Source organism: Osmia bicornis, chromosome 16, assembly GCF_907164935.1.
Source record: "Osmia bicornis bicornis chromosome 16, iOsmBic2.1, whole genome shotgun sequence".
Taxonomy (NCBI): Eukaryota; Metazoa; Arthropoda; class Insecta; order Hymenoptera; family Megachilidae; genus Osmia; species Osmia bicornis.
Genome location: NC_060231.1, coordinates 5840120 through 5863869, shown reverse-complemented (window position 1 = coordinate 5863869; position 23750 = coordinate 5840120). Strand labels below are relative to the sequence as shown.

The 23750-nt window shown below is 41.8% G+C and overlaps 1 protein-coding gene across 3 annotated transcripts in view; it reads left to right on the top strand.

Annotated features, from left to right (window-relative positions):
- Positions 1-23750, top strand: part of LOC114876691 — a 45969-nt gene that overhangs the window by 6099 nt on the left and 16120 nt on the right. For all 3 annotated transcript variants that reach the window (XM_046289329.1, XM_029188453.2, XM_046289330.1), the window contains exons 2-5: positions 7598-8429; positions 21711-21967; positions 22209-22601; positions 23048-23304. In XM_046289329.1, coding sequence (XP_046145285.1) covers positions 8030-8429; positions 21711-21967; positions 22209-22601; positions 23048-23304 — 1307 coding nt within the window. In that variant the 5' untranslated portion in view covers positions 7598-8029. The remainder of the gene's footprint in view (positions 1-7597; positions 8430-21710; positions 21968-22208; positions 22602-23047; positions 23305-23750) is intronic.

The following is a 23750-nucleotide window of genomic DNA, read 5'->3' as shown; positions in this document are numbered from 1 at the left end:
TAGATAAAATCATCATTCTTTATCACTGAAACTATTCAATACTGAAATTCTTGTCGATCTAAGGTCTCGAATCTCATTTGGCACCTACTTTCTCAAAATCTCCAAGTATTAGTTCCAATTTCGCAGCTTCGAAGAGATATGAAAAATTCTCAGGAACATAAAAATGATGTTTCTGAAGAGTTCCAGTAATTTATCGATCGTAGAGGAGGATAGAGAGTGGTTTTCTAAGAAAGTTTCAGTTCTTGGCCCACTTCTTACGTGAAATCCTTTTAAAGGGTGGCGAAAGCAATCCTAGGGGAATACCTTTGGAGGAAGAATTAGAATTTTCTGGAACAACAACCGTAAAGGAAAAAGGAATGGCCGATTTTCATTCGTTGTACTTGCAAATTGATCAGGATTAGCATTGTAAAGGAAAGGAGGTCGAATATTACACTTTTTGGGTTCCTCGGCTGTAAAGGTTGAGCATATCATTTTTTAGGTTAGGTTCCCCCTAACACGCTTCTTGATGAAAGCAAAAAAGAATTTGCAGTATGTTTCTTTGACTTGTTTGACCTGTTTGACCTGCCTCTGAAGGCGTTTTATGCTTTTTCTTACTTTTGTTTCCAAACTTTATTCTGAAGACTCATTTCTTAACTGTGTTTAAATATTTATGGAAAATTAAGGAGATTTTTCTGTATTTTTGCACAATTTTTCTGTTCGATCTAAATTTTACCTCGGTGGTGTTCGAACGTGAAATATCTGGAATAAATGTCAACTGTCAGATAGTTTTCTAAGACGACTTGGCGTGCCAGATATTTTTTCAATTTTCTAAAGTGATCCCGAAAAAAAAACCAGTAATTTAAAAGATTGCACGATTTCGTACCCGGCCACTGAACTTTTTAACCACTCGGCTGCTGCTTTAAAATGGGAACGCGATGGGTCTTCGCATTAATCATAAATGTTACCTTCCTACATTAAGCAGTTAAGTAGTTGCATAATATAATTGTAAAATTCTACCCTCTTTTATTTGAAATATGAATTTTTACTGGGGAAAAAAATATCACCAGCTGCTCAAAAGCAGAAAATGACTTTGTATATAAAATTTGTGCCAACTCAAAATTTCTCTACTGAATTCTTTTGAAAATAAAACAATAGAATGGGTTAGGCATTTGGAAAACGCGTGGAATGTTCTGCGTTAAAGGATTATTTATATTTTCTCTATTTTTACTGCGGTTCGGTATCGTTGCGTCAAGGGAGGTACGGTTCGACATTATAAATACTGAACGTCGAAATCGATAAATAATAATCGATTGGAAAGTATCATTTCTTCCATTTAACACTTTGGGAATCCCTACGGTGGATTCAGCATGGCGGAATGCATGGTCGAAGTGCAGCCAACGTTAAAACGTTAAACACTAGATGTATTTTTTAAATTATGCAATTATTTAAAAGATTTCTTGAAGAATTTTGAATAATGAAGTGGTGGAGTTAATCAAGACGGAAGAGTCTTATCCTTCGGGTCACTTTTGGCACAGATAGGTTGGCATTACACGTGGCAACGAGGCGACGAAGGTCGCCATTGCAAGTGTAAAATTAACTTTGATCCCTAATAGCCTCGTTACCCCTCGATCTTACACTTTACTTTGAAGAATAGTAATTTTTCTTTTAGTAAATTATAGTATCATAAAAATTCACTACAGTAAATCATCTAATTATCTAGTTATTTTGTTATCTACGTAATTATCTACGTATCTAGTTATTTTGTTTTCACACCATACTTATAATCTACTTGATAGCTTATTACAAATTACTTAGCAAAAATTAACTAGTTTGTTTTTAAATTATATTAATATTTTCATACTTGTTGTCAAAGTAGAAATTATTGAAATAATATGTCGAGATAATTGAACGAGGCTGAAGAGCAATATACCAGTAGAACCAGTTTCTGTATAAATTTGGAATTTTGTGTTGAACTCAATTTTCAATAATCTGTTTACCATAGTTTATTTCGCATATTCATGAAATTATCGGTTGGCGTTTCAGTTAAATTAGCATTTCAAATTTGATCCCTGTTATCAGGAAACTTCTGTTTCATATATCAATTCCCTGTTCAGCTCTGTCAGTAATATTCCATTGACTAATTGACTGAATTTATCTTGATCAAGTTCTACTAATATGTATCACTCTTAGTCAGTTTCTACTTGTCAGCCATTATTGATCCGGTTTCATTTATCATGACCCATCAGTTAGATTCTACTAATTTAGTTAAACCTGTTCTGTTTTGTGATCTGGTTTCGCTGGCCATGTTTTATCGATCTTAGTTTATCAACCAAATCATCTTGGTTGAAATGTCGCCATGTTCTGTTATTTTGGTTTCATTGAATTAATTTTGATGTATAGCTTTTATTAATCATCTAGCTATTTAGTTATCTGATTACCTAGTTACTTAATTTTTCAGTTATCTAGTTACCTAGACAATCTAGTTATCTAGTAAAATTCTCAAATTACCCCATCATTTTCTTGCCACGTAACGTGGTCGTTTCCTAGTGGAACAGCAGTTAAAGCGGTTCATTATTTGGGACATTGTTACACTTTGTTCTAGGGGAATTGCTCGTTGCAAAACAGAGGGAAGAACTCTAGTAGCAACGTCAAAGTTTACCATTAAAAAGCCGATACCAGTTCCGCTTTCTGTCGTGGATCGCTGTGACACGTATAATGCCTCAGCCTTTATTCAACCCCCCTAATTAAACTACCTATCCCCCTCTGTGTGTCCAAACTGTCCTTTGTTCCTGTCACGTGACACAAGCTTGCCGCTGAAACGAAGGTTTTCGCTTGGCAGACTTGTTTGTTGAATCGATATCGTTTTCTGTGGTTGCCTCTCGTGAACGCTTGCCATGTTTTCCTCCTTCGATCCTAGAAATTTTTACCTCGAATTTCGTGGTTGGTACGAGATCTATGCCGCGTTGTGGTAACCCTGATTTTAGGTCGTTTTGTTACTACATAGATGGTGGTTATCAAATTCCCCTTCGCCAATTATACCTTTGGGTACCGTCTTCGGTTTCCGTGAAACCATGTTGTTTCGCTTGTCGATAATTGGAATTGAAATTATATCTGGTGTCGTATTACTGCGAAACTTTCTGTTTACTCAAATGGGCGAATTGGAAAACTCGATTTGAAATTTTCCTTCTGTTGAGTTCGAGCGGCAATGCAAATATGAAGGGTAATTCAATCTAGGGACTTTTTTTTTCTTTAGTCTTGGTCTCTGGCAGTTCTCGTGGTAACCCTGTGTTCGAATGTTCGAGGAATTCCCCGTGTTACAGCTTTGATTAAATTCTTGGAGAATGATAAATTAAACTAGTTGATAAATTAATTGTTTATTGCTTCAAGCAAGATTTATTTTCTGGCCGGTTGAACATGAAATCATTCCATATTTTTCAATAAAAATTTCAAGGAAATTTTTTAAGAATCTAGTGCAGCTTAAATTACAACCAATGGCGGTGATTTTCTGTTCGTGATGTTTATCCCTCTGTGGTTCACAGTTGCATTAGAATTATGTTGGAATTATGCGACGATACGTGATTACGATTCGATATACGTGCCCGACAGACAACGTGAAATAACGTAGAACTACGTGTTCTGTAATATTATGGAGAACAGAAAGGTGAATATAATTAATATTCATTCGATTGAAATTGGATCGGTGTGGAAACATTCTGAACTTGGTTCGTACGATATGCATACACCTGTAGAATTCGAAACTTGTCCAATACCTGATTCGACACAACGTGAAATCACATGCATTTAATAATTACTAGAATCGGAATATCTAGGGAATTAAAATTAATCTGTCAATATAGAAGTTCTGGGAATCCCATTTAGATTCAATGTATAGTTTATTTCAATGTAAGATCATCAAAGTCCCTATTCTACTTGTTATAGACAGTGCAGGAAATTTTGAGGATGGAATTCCTATGAATTCCAGAATTTTTAAGAGTTCTATTTGTTATATAATGATAAAATTCCATGGAATTCCACGGAATTCACAATTCCTAACGTATAAAAAGTCTTCGAAAAATGAATAGATGCCATGAATTCCGCAAAATTTGTAACGATACTCGAGAATTCTTCGATCGATTTTCCAAGTAATCAGTTTTACGCATCGAAAAACAGTCGTCGAGCGTTTCCACGTGCATTGGTGTTCGTGCAAGGGAACAGAAGAGCCGGATAATTGAACGAGTGCTCCAATTATTTGCTCGGAGAATGGAACGGCGGCTGGGAGCTTTTTAATCCGATATTGTAACACGATTTCCGAACTTTTGAGGCGCTTTAGAATGTCATGTCATCGTCGCGGCGTGTTCGCTTTCCTTCCGCGTGCTGCTGCATTACCGACTAATGAATTGGGTTACGATCGTTCAAGTGGTCTTTGAAGAATATCCGTCCGCTAATAAAAGAACACCCCGACAAAATGAGGAGTCAAAAAGTACCCCATCATTTATTCCGCGAATCTCGCGCTATTATTTACCCTGGCTTCTTCGTTAAAAACCTCATTTCCAAGATAATCCAGATTTCACCCGACATAACCTAGAAAAATATATGATTCCATATGCAGAAGAATTTAAAACTTAACCTAATTTGACCTGAACTTAACCTTAATCCAACTTAACCTAGAAATTTAGTGTAAGCACACTAAAACTTAATCTGACCTAACCTAACTTACAAAAAACTTAGAATTCTGCTAAAACAGATATAGGAGAGAATGCTTTTGGCAATAAATATGAAGTATCAAAGGGAAGAAGGAAAATAATATGGAGTTTCTGAATGTCGCCTAACCGGGCCCCTTCGGAAGGAAGTGCCCTTATCAGGACAAGGGGTACGATAGCTTGCGAAGAAAGCAGCTACAAAAGAGAAACAGCGAGTATAGCGGGTTTATCGGTTTCTTTGTGCGAGGAGAATGGAAAAATTGGTCTCGCGTCTCGACGGCTGACCTGGTTACGTCCGTCGACATCAAAAGCTTAGGCAAAGTCCGGGAAACCTCGTCTTCTTTTTTTTTTTTAAGGTTACACGACTGTAAAGGCTCGTCCTACTAGTTGGATTCCCAGAATCTTGTTTGTACACTTGTCAATGTTTGCTAGCGTTTCTGAATGTACGATTTATGAAGCGTGACTTGTGCATCAAACTCGACGGGCATATCGCTTGAATAAATAGGAAGGCTTGTTGACTCTTCGCGATTGTTTGATCCTGGTTGGTTGATCAAGCTGGTTTTTCCGAGGAGGAAAGCTCGGATATAAAGTTAACTTCGATTTTATGAAAATTTATTCATCGATATTGAAGTTAAATAAATTTATACAAATATTAGGGATAAATTGAAGCACTTTTGCTATGATAGCACCGAAGATGATGGCAAGGATCGAGGAGTAGCTGGACTATTCAGTAGGAATGATAAGAACTGTAAGCTCTCGCGATCCTTCAACAAAGTATACTTTCCAGAAAGTTCTCCACAATTTGTTCATGAAAGAACAAAAGAGACAGAGTCTCTTTCAGATACGTGTTAATTACATAAAATGTCTTTATCACAATTTGCATAGCTCTTCGCGAAGAACAGAAATAATCATAACCGGTGCTCCTTCACTGTGTTCAATTATTTAAAAAGTGCCCTCTAACCGTGGTATATAATTTGTCTTCTTTTCTTCCTTCGATAATTACATCATTAGGTCAGCCACGAAAGATAAGCTCTTGAGGGGGATTAACAGGATCTCTGGGCATAAGGGACGTTTATCAATCTTCTGAGATACAACTAACAAAAATAACTAGGGGCTTTCTTGCTTGGATATGGCACAGAAGAATGTTTGATCAGATTTGATGAATTGGGCGGATAACCGAATTAATCTGGGTTATCTATAGGTACAAAGCACTAGGTCCTGGTAAAAAAAAACTAGACGCGACAATTACTGGAATTATTTTTGTAATAGTTCATTTTTTGAGGGAATTAGATTGAGGTTAGGTATGGTTGGATCATTATTTCCGTACAGAATTCATACGTGGTTGGCTATACCAGGTTGGTAATCTATCATCAGGGACACAGGGATGTTTCAGTATATTCTGCTGAATTGATTGATTGATCGATTGCCCTATAGAGATGGATATAATACCTCCGTGTGCTCCAAATAGGCATGTATTCATTAGAATTACGTTTTACAAGAAACTTAGAGAACTTGAGGAATTTATGAAATTCGAAAAATTCAAGGGTTTCAAGGAATTCCAAGAACTCAAAGAATTCCAGGAACTCAATTACTCAAATATTTGAACCTTAAAAATTCAAAGAGTTCAAGTTCCATAAAGAGTTCAACGATATCATAGAATTCATTAGCATTCTCTCAGTTCGAAGTTACTACTGTCATGTAATATTTCAATCAACTTGCTACCAGTGCTACCAGCGCATAACCACAAATATTTCTCTCTTCGTGCAGCACGCAAATAAACGAATTTTTAGGTCCAAGATTTATTTGCTGTTCACGAAAGAAAGGGGTCTTTGAACATAATCCAGCACGCGATTAAAACGGGACACGAATCTAGTTGAATTCAACGTCTCCTTTTCCTCTCCTCTCACGGTTGAGATACATTCAAATTAGATTTAAATCAACGACGACGATTTAGATGACATCGCGAGCGCAAAATAAGAGGATGTTTCTTTATTCAGTCATGCTGAATAAGTCGTTTACCTTGTAAACAGAACGCTCCTCCATTCGCGGAACAAAACGTGTACAACGTTAACCGAGTTAAAACAGGTCTCATTAATAATTCATGGGAGGAAGGAGGAACAGCATGGCGATTATTTAAATAAATTCTGAATTGGATACCCGGCTGAAAAACGTCAATGAGAACACATTCTCGCGGCGGGTGTTTAAAAAGGATTCGCTTAACAATCGCTGAGACACTGTTTTAGCTGAGGTTACTGGAAACAAGAATATATTAGTTCCCTAGTTAAATCCACGGGATTCTATCCCTTTTTGCTGCTAGACGCACAAAAATCCCTAGACAGAAAATATGGAACATGTTAACAATGTTGGAACTTAGTATTTGCATCCTTGTGGCATTGTTGTTTCCAAGGAGTTAATTTTCCAGTCCGTTCCTAACTAAAGGGGTCAGAATTTAGTATCTTAAGTATAGTTTCAATTTTTGAAAGAATGAAATGAATAAGACGTACGGCGTTCAGTGATGAAACAGGGTCACTTTGATGAAAATTTAAAGCCGAGGGCTTGCGTGTGTGATAAATCGAAAGTTCAGTATGACTGAAAGATGATTTAGTTGGTGGAAGTCGGTTAGAATCTGTTATAGTCGGTTCAAGTCAGTAGCAGTCCATTGACGTCGGTCGCTTTGGCACAGGACCACCCGAGGTATAGAAATAGTTAAAAAAAAGCATCTTTAATCATAGACAACAAATAAAGTCATTCTTAATAAAAGCACTTTATTAATCCTTATGGAAACGCCTGAGGTCCCAGCCCAACTCCCCTATTGCATAACCGCACCTAATCGAAATACCTTCCAGTACATAATCCATTTAGCCCATGTGGATACATGTGGGAATACAAACCGTAACCTCTCATCTCCTCTGTTACAGGCCAGAAGTCATCAGCCAATCATGGAAACTCGCTAAATAGTCACCATAGGTCCCCGAACTATCCAGGATCTTGATAATCATCATCAGTCCCTAAGAGATCACCACTGAGGCCACCATCGTCGGAACTGCACAGCTCTAGTAGCCATCGGATCACCCTGGAAGGAAGCTGACGCGTCGCCACTGACAAACTAAGGCTAGGAGCGGAGAGCGCGAGGGTGGCGAGTGTGCCAAGAAGATGCGGCTGTTCGCGTGGCCTGGCAGCGTGACTCGCGACGGACTCATAAACGATGAATTGGCGGGCAGCGATGTTGGCTCGGCCGAGAAAAGCGGCAGCAGCAAGAGCAGCAGCTGTGGAGGCAGCTACGGCATCAAGCGAACCGGCAGATCGGGCGAACAAGCGGGCGAACACCACGGGCACACCATCGGCTGGGCATGTACGTCATCTACCCGGCGGACGAGCTGTTGCGTATCTATGAGAACCAAGTCCGTGATCCTAGCCCAGTGTTGACCAGCGATCGTCGGCTGAGCTGCCAGGTGACCGTGATACCGGTAGACGGGAATAACGAGCTACCGGTCGCCGAGCAAAAGCCCAAAGGGCGTAAAAAGAAGTGGAGGGAGCGCGGGCTGACGCGCAAAAGAAGAACGGGCCGTAACGAGGCACGCAGTCACGAGGTCGCGAAGGGCAACCGCCGCGACAAGCACACCAGGACTATGCAAAATAGCCGTGCGCTCGCCGAGGATGCCCTCAATCCTCTCAAAGACCTCGTACAGCCAGGGCTCAACGAGCCGCTCAAGCAGCACAATGCGTCCGCGCTCAAACTCGTGCAGACTGGTGAGTCCTACACGGTATTTCAGTTATTTTTATCTCATGAAATATGAGAAATTCAAAAACATCCTCAGGAATAGGGATACTCTGTTCGGTTGGACTATATAGGACCTTAGTCTTTGATCAAAGTCTGCGCTGAATGGGGAAGTCTCTAGGGTGGGGGGATCTCCCGCCATTGGTATTTATAAGATATTTCAAAGTTCTGCACTTGATCAGATTAGAAAATGCGTGTAAGCCTGCATTCGTACATGAGGGAACAAGAAGGACTATTTGGTTCCCTAAAAGTTCCCTAGGGACTTCCTCGTGCAGCACCTGAGGGGGCGGTTATAGGGAGATAGTTCATTCGAAAAACTGAAGCAATTTAATGTAGTCTAGTGGGTCGTATATCATCCTTTAGTGCACCTTTGGGCGATATCTGATGTGGGCGAGGATCGTCGCGTCGGTTTCTAATAGTACTTTCGTGACTCTTCGAGGCTGGTCCTGAAATTTTCAGGTTCTGTTATAATTGAAATTCTAAGAAGAACGTTATTTTCTTTTTATCTAAACCTCTAACTCGATACACAGAGGATGATCCAAGGTGGCGGATACCTTTCTACGACAAGTAGAAGGTTATATAAAGGAATTTTTGGATCTGGGCGTATTAGTTATGATTCAGGTGTGGTTTACACTGGCGCGTCATCAAGGTATTAATCATTTCTTTAAATAAATTTTGAAGGACACCTAATAGCTTGCAGGCACTGAGTCGCTAGCTTATTCTGCCTCTTTATAACTTCTTTAAAAAATGTCTCTGTAATAACAACGATCTTAAATTTCAATAATCCCTGTCAGCTTCTTCACTTGATCGACTCGTATCTCGAGATTACTTACTAAATTTTAATATCTGTCTTTGTTCATCCGCTGTGCTTGCAGCCAACGCGTCCTCTCCCTTTGAGACGCACACGAAGGAGCAACTTGAGCTCCACGTGACATCATAAAACTTCTGGTATCCAATTATCTTGTTATTCAAACATGAATATCAGGATTACACGTGCCACGATCAAAGCTTCGCCTCCTACCTCCGTACACGCGTGCACACGCCTTCCGTGTTCGAAGGCCGTTTTACCCTGGTATTTAGTAGTTTGCAAAGTTGTATGTTTAGGGCTTCGGCTTGTTCGTTATGCCGCTATGTAACACACTAAAGATTCCATAATGTGCGTTTGGCTTTCGTGTTCGGGCCTGGTGTGTCACTTTATGACTGCCTCGAACGAGCCTCTTAAGAGACTCACCGCCTGTACGTAATGTAAACAAGTCCCTAGGGACAAATTTGTCCCCCTCATTTCGGCTGGATTTTCATCCTTCGCGTTTGGGCTCGAGTATAGAACCACTGGTTAATGAAAGATGGCACGTGACCCTCCATAATGGTACAATGCTACCAACTTCTGAATAAAGTCACTAGACGCCGTTTAACGAGCTGGCCAGTGCCAACGAGAGGGACCTGGAATGTCATCCGGAAGCGAGGACACTTTGGCACGGATCTCCCTTCAATTCTTCCGTATTTCCTCCAGACCGTGGTGGTTCCATAACATCTAAGCTTTTCGGGATGATCTTATCCTACGAGGGCGATGTTCTGAACGATAAATTTGGGGGGAACGGGGGCGAAAGAAAGTCGTGGAAATCGCGTTGGCATAGAAACTACCGCCATTAAAGCGTCGCGAAATTCTCTGCCCCTCCCAAACACGTAGAAGGAAACTAGGGAAAATTTATGAGAAACATTGTTCCAAATATGTAAAATTTATGATACCGTCTAGCGTTTTGATCAATGGATCGTTTTCGAATTATCTAATTCATCTTCTCTCCTTTTTCTTCGAACGTGAACTGAAAAGGAGAAAAAGAAAGATGAATTCGGAGAAACAGAAGCGAGTGGAGACGGCGCACGCCGCGTAAAAATAACCGGACGCGATGACATAATTGTAAATTATTACCCCCATAAAACGTGGTACACGTGCTTCGCGAAACGACACACTGAATGGCCGGGCACGCTCTCCTATTTATAACTACCCCGTCACTCTTAGGCCGTCTTAAGTGGTACATCCTCCGTTTCGTTTTTATATCCCCTTTTTATGGTACATAATTTATTCCCAATAGCTTTACGTACACATTCGTGGGTACCCGTATCTGTATGATATACAAGAAGATAATTATGGTGGTACCATTTTTTCTTTAGAAATCGCTTGGTTCAGCTGGATGAATTTATTAGTAGTAAGTCTGCGAGTAGTACTTAATGTATAGTTATTTCTTCACCTTAGTCTAGAGACTCGAGTACCTGAATAGTGATTAATAGTTACACTGTTACTTTGCTCTAGTTACTCAAGTGCCTAAGTATTAAGGATCAACAGGAGTTACATTAGCACGCCCTTGAATTTCAGGAAAGGTACATACACCCGAAATTTGATCCCGTTTTAGGACCATCTGAAGCTTCTCAATTTTCCCGCATGAGGCCCCCAAGTCCCAATTGACCGTAGGGGCCTCATGCGGCGAAGCTGAGAAACAAGGATCATCTGAAGCTAGAATCCATATAATAATAAAAGACAAGATAAGAAAAAAGTTGCTTGAAAAGGAATTGTTGCGTTAAATCGAGGAAGCAAGGAATTCATTATTCATCGCGGCAGGTCGAGCAAGAAATTTTAGAGTGCTGTGTTCTCGAGGGTTATCGAACTCCTACCCTTTTCAAGAAAAACCGATTTTCCGGGAGTGTGAAGGGTGAAAAGGGAAAGGGACGGTGTGAATTTTCACGGTTAAAGAGGATCGAGCCGCATTTTTCACGTCGAGGCTGCTTCCTTTGAGGCTAATCGCGATGGCTCAGCTCGAAGATTAATTATATCTGTCGGCTAGGATTTTATCGAGCATCTTCGTGTTCTTTTCTGCAAAACGTCAAGGCTGATTAACCTCTGCTCTTCCGATTTATCTCATAAGAACAAAAAATGTAACGTTACTAAATGTGCAAATTTATGCGAATTTTGGCGGTTGGTTTTTTCTTTAAGAAAGCAATTTTTCTTGCTTGAGATATTTGATAAATCGACTTAGCTGACCCATAGAACCGTGTAGGGTGGAGGCATAACCCTACTTCATAAAGATTATTCGAATTTTTTCCTTTAAGGCTTAACAGTTTGGAAATTGCAAATATGCAAAAAATAGGTTGACAAAGAAAAGGAAAAGTTCTTTTTTTAATTGAGGGGAAAGCAATAAGAATAATTATTCGAGATAAAAAACGTATGTGTCACGGTGTGTCCCGGTGACACAAATGCGCGTCACGCGAACGACACTCCACTTTCCTCGAGTGGTTCGCTTTACCGTCTGGTTTCTTTTTTCTTTTTCTTGATTTTACAGTAATTTTTTTCCCTCCTGATAACGATCGATGACGTATGCGTTTGTTGATTGGCTCCGAATAAAACAATCCAGAATCTGACGTTTTCACGCGAATTAACCTCGACTCCGGTTTCGCGATAGCTTTGACGATAGAAAATCCCGTAAAAAGCAAAGCAATTTACCAAATTAATTGGCATGTTACAAAATTTGTTTCTGCGAATGAACTGTGTGTCGAATTTTTATATAATTAATTTGAAGGTTATGTTAGGTTTAAGGTTATGTCAGATTTAGACCGAAGTTTCTAAAGTCAGGTTAAGGTTGGACTGAAGTTTTTAAAGTTAGGTTAGGTTTGGACCGAAGTTTTCAAAGTTAGGTTAGGTCTGGGCTGTAGCTTCGAAGGTTAATGAACAATCTGACCTCTACCATAGCCTCAGCCAAGTAGTATTAGTTGGGCATCACTTCAAATCTATCCAGGCGGACTATTTTCCTCGCCCCCAGGTACACATAGTCCACTAAACCCGGCTACTTGCCCACTGTGAATTCGAACTAAGGTTTAAACATGGTGCAAAGCCCTCAGGCAGCTTTGTCTCCGCAGTAACAACGAGAGACGTTCTTCTGGAGGTCCCAACTTACGACGCCACTTAGTGGTCTCGAGTGGGACAGGGTATATCGTGTCCAGCATGAGTACTCTAAGCGCAGACAGTTCGTTTCGATGCGTTTCACGAGGAAACGAGTTCTCCTCGAAACGTTTCGCAAGATTACATCCGAGACCTCGTTACCGCGATATAAATAGAGGCTTCCCGTTGGCGTGGATTCAGTTAAACACCGACTGCACCAGGTCCAAACAATCTTCTGGCTGTCACGTGCGCTGACCTGAATGCTTATTCGGATCATTGGCGCCGGGTTGTTGCTTTCGTTGCTCGCGTCAATACCTAATGGGACCTACGTGTTTTCCATCTCCTTCTAATGGCACCACCATGGATTTTTGGCTGCCCGATGGTCCTATGATTGCCAGTTCATTTTGTCTAGGCTTTAATCGCCTAGACATCTCATAAATTCCACAAATCTTGTAATTTTACGGTTTACCTAGGTCACGCTAAAAGTTTTGAGAATCTATCGGTAGATTGTAGTATCATGCTATAGCGCCATCTGTCGGAACTTTTGAAAACGCAACTGTGTGGCCAAACAATTTTCGTTTCAGGTCATTCCACGTGTTAATCTTTTAATATTTGTCCACTTATCTCATCACAAAGGCAGAGTGCTAGTGGAAATCTGGGTCGCTGAGCGTTGAAACGTTTAATTCGTTTCAGAATTGTTAACTGCATTACCCACTGCACGTAACTCGCCTGTAAACAGCATGCAAATTTATTATTGTAAGCTTAGCTTTAATTAACTGTCGGTTTCGTGTTACAGTGAAAAATAAAATCCTCGAGGGTCGCTCGAACTGGCGCGTACGGTTTCCGGGACTGACGATGAACTTTTACGTATGGATCAAACTTTCACGTAAAAAAAAAAAACGACCCGCGCGTCCACTTTTGTCCCATTTTAATTTGAATTCCGCTCGTTGGACTGTTCTACTGACCGTACAAGGTTTATTAGTTCGGTCGGTGATTAATAACGTTTCATGGAGCGCAGAACTGCGGAGAAATTGTCTCCCCGTGAAATGTCCGAATGATTCAGCAGCAAAAACACCAAAGTTAATTAAATAAATTGTTGTAACATCGTCGTTGGAAGTTGAACTCTTAGAGTTATCTAGAATGTGATTAGGAGAGCATCTGTTTCTAATGGACTTTTGAGTGTCAGTCCAAGAACGTTCTCGATATGGCTTTAAATAGATCAAGAAGAGATCAAGAGATCCTTGCGGCATCAAAGCAAGCCATCGTCAGGGCATTTGATCTTAAAACTTGTCCGTAAAAGCTTTCAGCGAACCTTTGGGGATCCAACGAAAAGCTCAGAAATCAAGATCAGTACCCTAACTTGAAACAGTTGACTAGTATCTTGTGACAATTTCTGAAATGCTGCTAACCTACATCTGTCCAATAAATATCTCGAGGAAGTGCCAAAGGGAAGCCAAGAAACTATGTGAAACCCAAAAGATACAATGCAACTTTATGATATATTGATTTGCCCTGATCCATTGGTCAACAGAGACACAAATCTTGGACTGTTAGCCGGAAAAGCACACAGTCGTTAAACAATACCCAAAACTCATAAAATGAGCATTAACACAAGCTGAATGGCCCCAGACATGGCGCATAATTCACTGACTGTCCTAAAAAGGGACAGAAATGTATGAAGGAAGTGTATAAGTCCCGGGTAACTTGGATCACACTAATTTATGGTGTAATATTTCACAGCTCCTTTGTGTCTGCCTGGTGATCATCTTCTTTTCCCTTGGAATAGGGCGAAGGGAAGCTGAGTGAACTCAGAATATTGATTCCCAACTTCTTTCTGCTAACAGAAGCAACAGGAGGTCCGATAAGACACCTAGGATCCCAAAGATAAGAGGCTACCCTAATACTGGGTCCTAAGTCATTGTTGAGAAGATTGAAGACGATGCTATTCATTTTTAAAAGGGCTAAAGTATCAGGGATCAATGCCAAATCCATCAAGGACCGAAGGACCTATCAATTTTCATTAGGTCTGAGGGGATAGGCTAAGGTGTTACCACTCGGTATAAGAAATGTAGGAAAAATACATTTTTAAGTCCTAAAGAAAAATAAGTTAATCGACCTAGAAAATGTCGAAAGATTTATCAAAAAATTACCCAACTCCCCAGAGTAGTTTAAATTAAATGGGGTCCAGGAGGAAGGTTTAGTTATGCCCGAGCAACACCTTGAACCCACGCGTGAAATTGAACTGGTCAGACTTCCTGAAACCTGGCAGCGACCCTGGTTAGCTGTTGTGTGCCAAGGTCGCATGGTCGTGGCTCGCCAGGAGTGCATCGTTCCTCGTGCCCCGTCAAGGTTCCCCTAACGACTGACAGGTCGACGACTGTGTCCAGGTGGCGGTCGTACCGGAAACACGAGGGCAGGTTATATTTAATAAAGGAGTCTGGTTGCCACGGTAACTGCGAGGTGAACGAGCGCGGTATTGATTCAGCCCACCTGAATTCAGGTCAGCCCCTGACTAAACACCTTCTCCCGTGTAACACCGGTCCTGTCCCCACGTCCGTTTCCGTTGCGTTCCCCCCTCGTATGCCTACCAGCTGTGGATATATTCCCCCTCTACCCACTGATCACCGTCACCAGGTCTCTATGTGTGTTCGAGACACGCGATCCACATGCATTATGGATGTGGTTCATCTTGATAGGGATGGTGATTTTTCAGAGGCTGCTTTTCTGCGATGACGCTTCACGAACCTGTTTCAATGCTGCTGAATTCCTCGGCTCTGGATGTTGAGTAATGATAACCATCGAAACCAGGTAGGGTTAGACGTTGGGTCAAGGTTTAGGGGGCAGGTGTTTGGTGGCATGCCTCGAGGTTATTTGCCTTAGGGACCTCTAGATTTTTATTTTTACTTACTCTCCGTTTGTCAACATTGATTTCTTACTTCTTTTGGGAATTGCGGGGATGTCTCTTCGTATCTATCCAAACTACACTGGTCCCTATTTCTTCACTGTTCAATTATTCTTCTGGCTACTCCGTGTTTTCGGCTACCATGGGGTCGGACACAGAGAAACCATATCCCTATAGTATCAATGGTTCATTGTAGGCAGATAAAAGATGCAGTCTCGTACAAGGTACTGATTCGAAGATTATAATGGTGCCGGTTGGTGGTCATTAAAGAAGTTTCGTGAGAACATCGACGCTAGCGCCATCATTTTTCTTCCAATCTTAGGACACATTAATTGAATTGATAGCGCGGTTTTGAAAGATTCGGTTCGGGATTGCAATTAAATGAATTAATGGTTCACCGGTTCACGAGTCTCTGGAAGTTGGAATAATCTCACCTGTGACGATTGTAAAATGAAGGTTTTGGATGTGTGGGGTAGCTGTTGAAAATAATGGCTTGATAATTTCTCTCGACCTACGATTATTTTTAAACGAAGGTCCGCTGGTTGAAATATTTGAAAACCGACCGAAAATTTCATCGCTATAAAGTGATAAGTTAGGTTAGGTTAATGGTATCTAATATATCTAGGGAAATGGTTACAATTATTATAGGTTAGGGTACTTGAAATTCATATTTATTTTAATTTCTAATATCGTCTATGCCGCGAAGTTAACAAGATAATAAAATTCCCCGGACGATTGGTTAAAAACGAAAACCTAAACAGAAGCCGCGACGAGGTTTCAACTTACATGGAAATTCGATTAAACGATCGGACGGAATAACGTCATTAAATAATGCCATTATGGTCAGCCGTTCGTCGCTGATAAATCAATTGCTGGTTAACGAGTATTATCGATGCATATGGACGAAATTTTGTTACGATTACAGGAGCAACGGGAAACGAAGTTTCCTTCCTGTCCGTCCGAATCGGGAATTTCAACGCTTCGTTCTGCAACTTTCGCGGGAAAACTGTTGGGAAATTAAATTTGACAGGGTGAAATGGAAATTCTCCGCTTCCGAAGTTGCTGACAAATTGAAAAGGGATTGAAATTAGAGAGCAATTGTACGAAACATCTCCTGAACATTCAAGCACTTCGTTAATCCTATTCTGAACTGTGACCTAACCTATGAAGTTCATTCTAACCTAGAAATAAATTACGTCTTGTCCAAAGTGCCCAACCTAACCTAGAAATAAATTGAGTCTGGTCCAACCTAACCTAGCCGTTCTACCATACTTCGTCATAATTATGCCCAAGATTAAATTCTATCCTCATCTTACTACAGTTAATACGATTTTGCAGCTTTTTATATCTAAAATCAATAACAAAAGCCTTCATGTTCAGGAACTCTGTTCTGATGGACACGTTCTTAAGGAACCTGTCCCCAGAAAGGTCAGGCATCTATTTACACAGCGTATTATTATAAAGCTTAATGGAGCTCCTATTAATGCAGCTCGCTAAGAGGATAGGCAGAGTAATTATCGTGCCATTAAACTTCCGTATAATTTACCCAGTTTCCTCTGGCTGCCCTACTCTCTATGCGAGAGCAACGTGCCCTTATCTTGGTGTCACTTAACAAATTAGTATTTGCACTGTGTCGTGTAATCGTACCGGGGACGTGAGATGCCGATTGTGGTCGCGTCGGTTCGAATATCGTGCTCTGAAACACGAATCAATTCGTTGCAGTGGAGTGGAAACGAATGTTTCGTTTGTCGAAAGCCAGACAACTGTGAAGCGAATCGAAACCACGTAATTTAGCCTTCAATTTGACCTAACCTAACCTAGGAGTCGGTTAAACCTGCCATCTCTAATCTTTGAAAATGATTAAGCACCGGGTATACGGGTCAAAATGACCCATTCGTTTGCGGCGTCAATCTCAGAGCATCCATTTTCCAAGGGTTTATACCAATCCCTCAAGTTTATAAACAAACATACCATTGATCCCTCGATATATCCAAGGACTGTTCCAATTCTCCTGTTGTCCCCAGGGACCAGTGACGAGGGTTTCGTAATTCCTTTCACAATTAAGATCCCGAGGGTAAAACTGGCCAGGTTTTAATCAAAATTGCCCTAAAGGTGTTGCCCAGCAGCCAGAGGATCATCCCATAACCTAGAGTTCGGACTTCAGTCAAAGTTCCATCCTTGACGAGAACCTTGCACATGGGTGGACGAAGTTTTATCCTCTCCAGGACTGCTTGGTCAAAGATTAATCCTGACCCCAGCTGACGGGCGGCTTCAACCCCTGCTTTTATCATTGATCCAACTAGGGTGTCACCCTAACATCCGATGGTACCCTAGACTCGAGGAATGCCTTGGTCGATCCTACGGTGTGTCCAACTATATTTAATTCCCCGTTGAGCCCTATTCCGCGCAGAAATGGTACCTTTCTCGCTGATCAAGCGGTATTCGGTGCTGTTACTGCCCTCAGGGGTTTCGTCGCGTCGGGCCTAACGCTGCGACTCGTTTCGTAACCAAATCGACCACGATCGTGTCCCAACTTCGAAACTTCAATTGTTTGCCGGATGCTACAATCTTATTTCGATGAAATTGAATTTTTAAACCCTCTCCGCTTTGGAGGATGTTTGATATTCTTTTGATGTCTTTGAGGGATTTAGGGTCTGCCTACTAATAGGTACCATCGGGCGGTTCTGAACTCGTTTTAAATGCTTGTAATCCTGTTCCCAATTTCGTTCATCCCTTTGGAGGACCATGGCGAATGCATAATTCAGGAACAGCCGAAAGAAATCCCTTGAGCCAACCGGGAATTGGGACTGGGAATACTTGAGCCTACCTCCCCGACAATTTTCTCGTTGTAAATCTAATTTCACGTTGGACGGTGTCGTTATGAGTTTGGAATTGTATCGTAAGCTGAAATAGATACGTGGTATAGGGGAAAGTTATGATCTGCTCGATATAGATCCTATAAAAGAGTCATGGACACCATAAGGCTATCAGGTGGGCTGTTAAGCAAGTGTTTTCTGATGTTTCTGATGAAACCGATTCGTTTTGTTGTCACGAATTTCACGAGGAATTAGAGGGTAGCGTTTTCGGTGAATCCACCGCGACACATGGCTTAAGTGGATTACAGCGCAAAATATGATAAATGACAGGACGATTACAGCGAAGCTAAACGAAATGATCCGACCCGATCTCTTTCGATCCCTGACTTTTCATCGCTGATGAATTATTGCGGGTACACGTGAAGCCTATTAAACGTCACTGCCTCGTTTTCTGCCCATTTTGGCCCATTAGAGGACCGAAATGTTGGATGTTCCGAGGGGAATTATAAATTTGGGTTTAATGAATGTAATTCACGTTGCGGCAGATTAAATGTATCATAATTGAATAAAATAGCGGTGGCTATTGCTGTAGTGGATGTTAATCTTAATCTACTTATCCGGTTAGCCATTTGTAGGGGGATAGAGCTGCTGCGCTTGTCTGCCTCACGGTGTACCTGACTTGTCTGACCAAAAGTGTATTTATTCTACTAATGTCTGATCATTTAGCAACAATGACCTGCTATGTATCTGACTAGTGACACGACCAGTAAGACCACTCTGTACTACCTATAAGTCCAGCAATAAAGCTAAACTTAAATGATTTCCTACTTCAGATATCATTAGTCTTGCTCGAGTAAGCAATGGAGTAGGCAGGATACGAATATACGTGTCCAAAGGATTCAATTACACGGTGGCTGATCCGACAAGTCAGTAGAACAGCAGAAGGCGGTCCAACGATCGGGTAAACGACCATTGAAAAGTCTAATGAGATGACAAATAGACGTCTGGCCTATTTGTCCGCCGGAGGCAGTATCGATCGGTCGTTACAGGAAAATTAACGTCACAGGGTTAATCGAAGGGGCGAGATATTCAGTTAGGAAACGAATTCTAAACGCGATTAATAATTAATTGAAACGAAACTCGACTTCCGGTGGGCAGGGCGCTAATGAGGTATCGGGTCAATTTTCCTTGCCGGCGTTTGATTATCAGCGTTAAATAAAATAGTAAGCTGTAGAGTGAACAGGAAGAATGTTGAAAGGGTCGAATGGAAAATTTGCCACCATGTCGGTGGAGAGTGATAATTATCCGACGATCGACTTAATGGCTTTACAGTCGTCAGTCATCCATGACAATTTAGCAAGAAGCTAATTTGCCTCGGATGGTGAGGTATCGATTGCTCGCCCACATGGAATTGACACGTTCACGACTAATCGAAAGTGTCAAATAGCGAACGTTCGTGGGAACGCCGAGATCGAAAGCTGTGACACCATTGTCCCGTCAATGCATTCCTACTTATACTCCTACCTATACTGCTCGCTAATTCCCTGTTGGGAGCACCTCGTGCTCACGCCCATCCACGCCCATAATTTCCATTCCTTCGAAATACCCATCTTTTAGAGGTCAGAAAACAAGGAATTATCGAGCAGGCACTGTATCCAGCAATTGTTCTCGAAGAAGAGGTTATAATTAGAACAAGAGATAGTTTGAAAATGAAAAGCAAAGAAATGTTTAAAGACGATTTTTAGTTTTAATTGAAAGAAATGTTGGGGAGTCCAATGCTTCTTTAACGGGCTGAAAAGTTTTCTGGAGCAAACCGCTGTTGGGGGGGATTGAAAGTTCGACGAGTTCTTTCAGTTTCCGAATACAATCCATTTACTGTGCCGCCATGTTCTTTGCTATAATCGCCATCACTTTGAAAAATGGCTGTAATCTTAGTAAAATATGATGCAGTCATCATCTTTAAACAAAATTACCGTCATTTGTCATAATAATCTTCCTTAAAATTAAATCAGTGTTTTAAACCGTGTCCCTGAGTTGTTATACCTCGATGACGATCGTCACGTTTCGTTTGAAAATGACAATTTGGGACAGCTGATGATGTTGCAAAATAAATGAAGTCATTCTATGCTGTGTTGGCGGTGAAGCGTTAATTTTCGTGGATTCGAGTCAAGATTAAGCGGAATGAAAATTGCAATTAACCTAACCTTGAAGAAAATACCTCATGACGTTGTATAACAGTAACGCTCCAATAACAACGAAAAATATTAATATTCCAAATTGTTGCTATCCCGAAGTTATAAATTTAGTTTTAAACTATAACACTGGGTCATAATTGCCTCGATTCCCATCAATGAACGATTGGATTTGAGGTTAGGTATAGGTTAGGTTTGAAAATTTTGAGGGCGCGAAAGGAAAATATTCAACCATAATGGCGTGATTTTAATTCATTTACATCCTGGTGTTGACTATCGCGATTGCTTGCCTCGTCACGGAATTAATCGAGCCGTTCCCCTATTTTTAGACACGTCCGCGTAATTGAATGTCAATTCTGGGCTCGTTAACGAGTCTTCAGGTAGTTCGAGGACAACCACGTCAATGGTAATAATTGAATTTTTTCAGAACGGCCTTGGTTTCCCTACTTTTTTGGCATTTACAATCGCGACCTTTGACTTTTCACATTTTCGTTGTGAAAGCTCCTTCAGAGATATAGAACGAGTGTTCTTTGAGCAAAATAATTATCGCATGATTAAAATTGAATCAAACGACACGCTTGGTTAACGAAATGGAGGAAAGAATGGAACAAGTCAATTAGGCGGGAAATTCAATTTCGGCGAAGAGGTTAGAATGAAATTTATAAGAAAGGGGGAGGGGAGAAGGCATTGACGTAACATTTGTTAAATTGATTTGAACGACGATAAATAAAGCTCGGCGAAATGGCTGAAGGGAAAACACAAACGCAGCGATAATGCAGCCTAACATTCCAATCGAGCCGACGCTTCGTCGTTCAATTAATTAAATGGAACTGATTGTTTAAAACGTTTCAACGGCTCTACCGGAGCTGAAATGATTCCATAGCAGAGCTTTAAAGCGTCTGCACGTACAAGAGGACTGTCAAACACATGTGGCAACTGTATAGAATGGAAAGTCTGTGGTGTGGGATACACGAGACATCGAGTTCTCTTCAAATATTTCGACACGCGGGGAACAGATGGGGCCGCTCTTGTATCAATAAACAATTAGGGACGCTGGCTTTAATACAGTTCCAATGTTCATTGTTCGCCAGATACATCTGTGGTCATTCGTATAAGATCGATTTCGAGGAGACGAATCCACCAGTTGGTTAATTAACGATCGGACTAATTGGTAGGCTATAATTAAAAGAAATTGATACTACACACGAGTGGTAGTACCTTCGTCTGTCATGTAAAATTACGATGCGATTTGTTACTTGGTGACTAGAATTAAGGGTTCTCGAGTTTCAGTCTACTGTTGTCAGTGAAAATATGAGGAATTAGGTTAGGTTAGGTCTAAGTCAAACACCATCAGTGGCAAAGCACTTTCGGGCTGCTTTAACCACCAATGACCACAATCCCATCTCTGTTTACAGTGTCGGAGTTCGCACAGGAGTTGGGCGCGGCGATGGAGAACCATTCCGCGATGGTACGACGTCTGGTCGACGAGTTCCGCGGGAGATCCGGTGACATGAGGGTCGATTCCGGGGGGATGCGTCGAGTTTGGGAGAATCTGCTTCGGCAGGTCGAAGCGGATGCGGTGGCACACTTGGATCTAGCTGCGGTCCTCCAGCAACAACTGTCCAGGCCCACGCTGGAAGCCAGCTTCCATCGCAAGCTTCAGTCGAGAAAGGTACTCAGAAACCGTCTCACGTACGTGGTGAAAGGATAGCAGAAAGAAATACATCACAGATATGGCACAGCATAATCCCCCCATGACTTAGGCATACCTAGGTGCTGCAGGGTGCTACAATCGCGGCACACATGGGAGAGGCAGCTGTGCCAGGCCTACTAGACTACCTGCTTCCAATATTGACCCATCCTCCATCTACTTCGATGATACAGAAGTTCATAACGGGTCCCTCTCTTTCCAGGTGTTCGCTCACCGGGAGGCTTACGACCAAGTAGTGACGAAAGCAGAGGAGAAACTGCAGCGCGCACGGGCGGATTACAAGCGTGCTTACGCTACTTTTCTTACGAACGACGTCGGAGGTGAACAAGAATTGAAGCGCGCTTACTTCGAGGCGCACAACGCTTATATTCTTCAGTTGAGAGCCACGAATGCTATCACGGAACGGTACCAAGCTCACTGCCTGCCCGGTCTACTCGGTGAAATAGCGGAAGTCTACGAGGAGCTATGCGGATTGGCTTGCAAATGCGTCGCCGGCATATCGGAAGCTGCAGCGGAGCGGGCCGGGGAGCAGGCGAAGCGTTATCAGGCTGTCGCAAAGGAGGCTCAAGTCATCGCGCCGTTGAACGACCTACAAGTACGTGCCCGTGTGTGATAAGCTTCTGCATTCGCGCCGTGTGTTTCATTCCGACCAATTATGAGAAGTGGATTTTATCATCCGGCACACAGGCGTATTAGGGCGAGCCTGTTGATCAGTGAACCGAGGAAGCCTTCCATTCACAGCATTCATTTAGAGCCAGACGCACTTTGCTTCTGATAAAAGGATGATTATTACTTTGCTCTCGACTATCACCAATTGTGTAGTTTAATTAACTTATCCAGGTAACTGAACTTTAGCACCCTCCAACTTTGCAGCCAGTCGCGATGCAATTATGGCTGCAGATGAAGTGGAATAAATGGCGCGGCTCCCTTCTTGATTAAACTTAACGTCTGAAACTTTCTCCCGTCGTTCTTTAAACAATGTCCAAATTCGTTCCTGAACCCTTTCATCGGACCCCATTGTAATTGGAGTTTCGTGTCCAGGTTCTGGCAAGGAGCTTAGCGGCGACAGCGACTCCATCAAAGAAGCCTTCCAGACGGCTGTTCGTGGCGCCCGGCCCCCCCGAACAAGTGCCCATGGAAAGGATCAATCAAGTACCTCCGTTGAGGGACGAATTGGCCCCGACAGGAACCAGCACCCTACCTCTGATGGAAGATCTACGACGGGAGCACGATACTTTGTCCCAGGAAATATCTCGTCTCCAGGACGCCCTGGACGCCTTAGTCCGTATGCAGCGCAAGTACGTGGCCAATTAAGCCGTAAACGACCCGACCACACGTGACTTTGTTTCGATCCAGAGTAATGAGACGTTAAGCACCACTCGTCGATCGAGATATGATCCTGGTATATTAGACCGGAAAATTGTCGTACCTTTCTATTTATAGAAAGTAATTTTTCAGACGAAAAGTGAAGGTTGCTTTGAGAAACGTGGGAAACGGATCGATATATACAGCGCCGAATGAAAGGTAGAATCGGGCGTAAAAATAATTAATAGCACAGAGAGAATAGTTTTAATTGCCTCTCGTTTTGCTTGCCCGGTTGCTGGTTCAATTTATTTAAAGGTAAACACGTTACAAAAGGAGCCACGGTATTCAGCAGGCTTCCTTCCGGACGGGCAACACACTCGACCGTGTTGGCGTTTTAATCCCCAGGAAAACTGGAAAACGTTCAACGGTTACCCTTCTT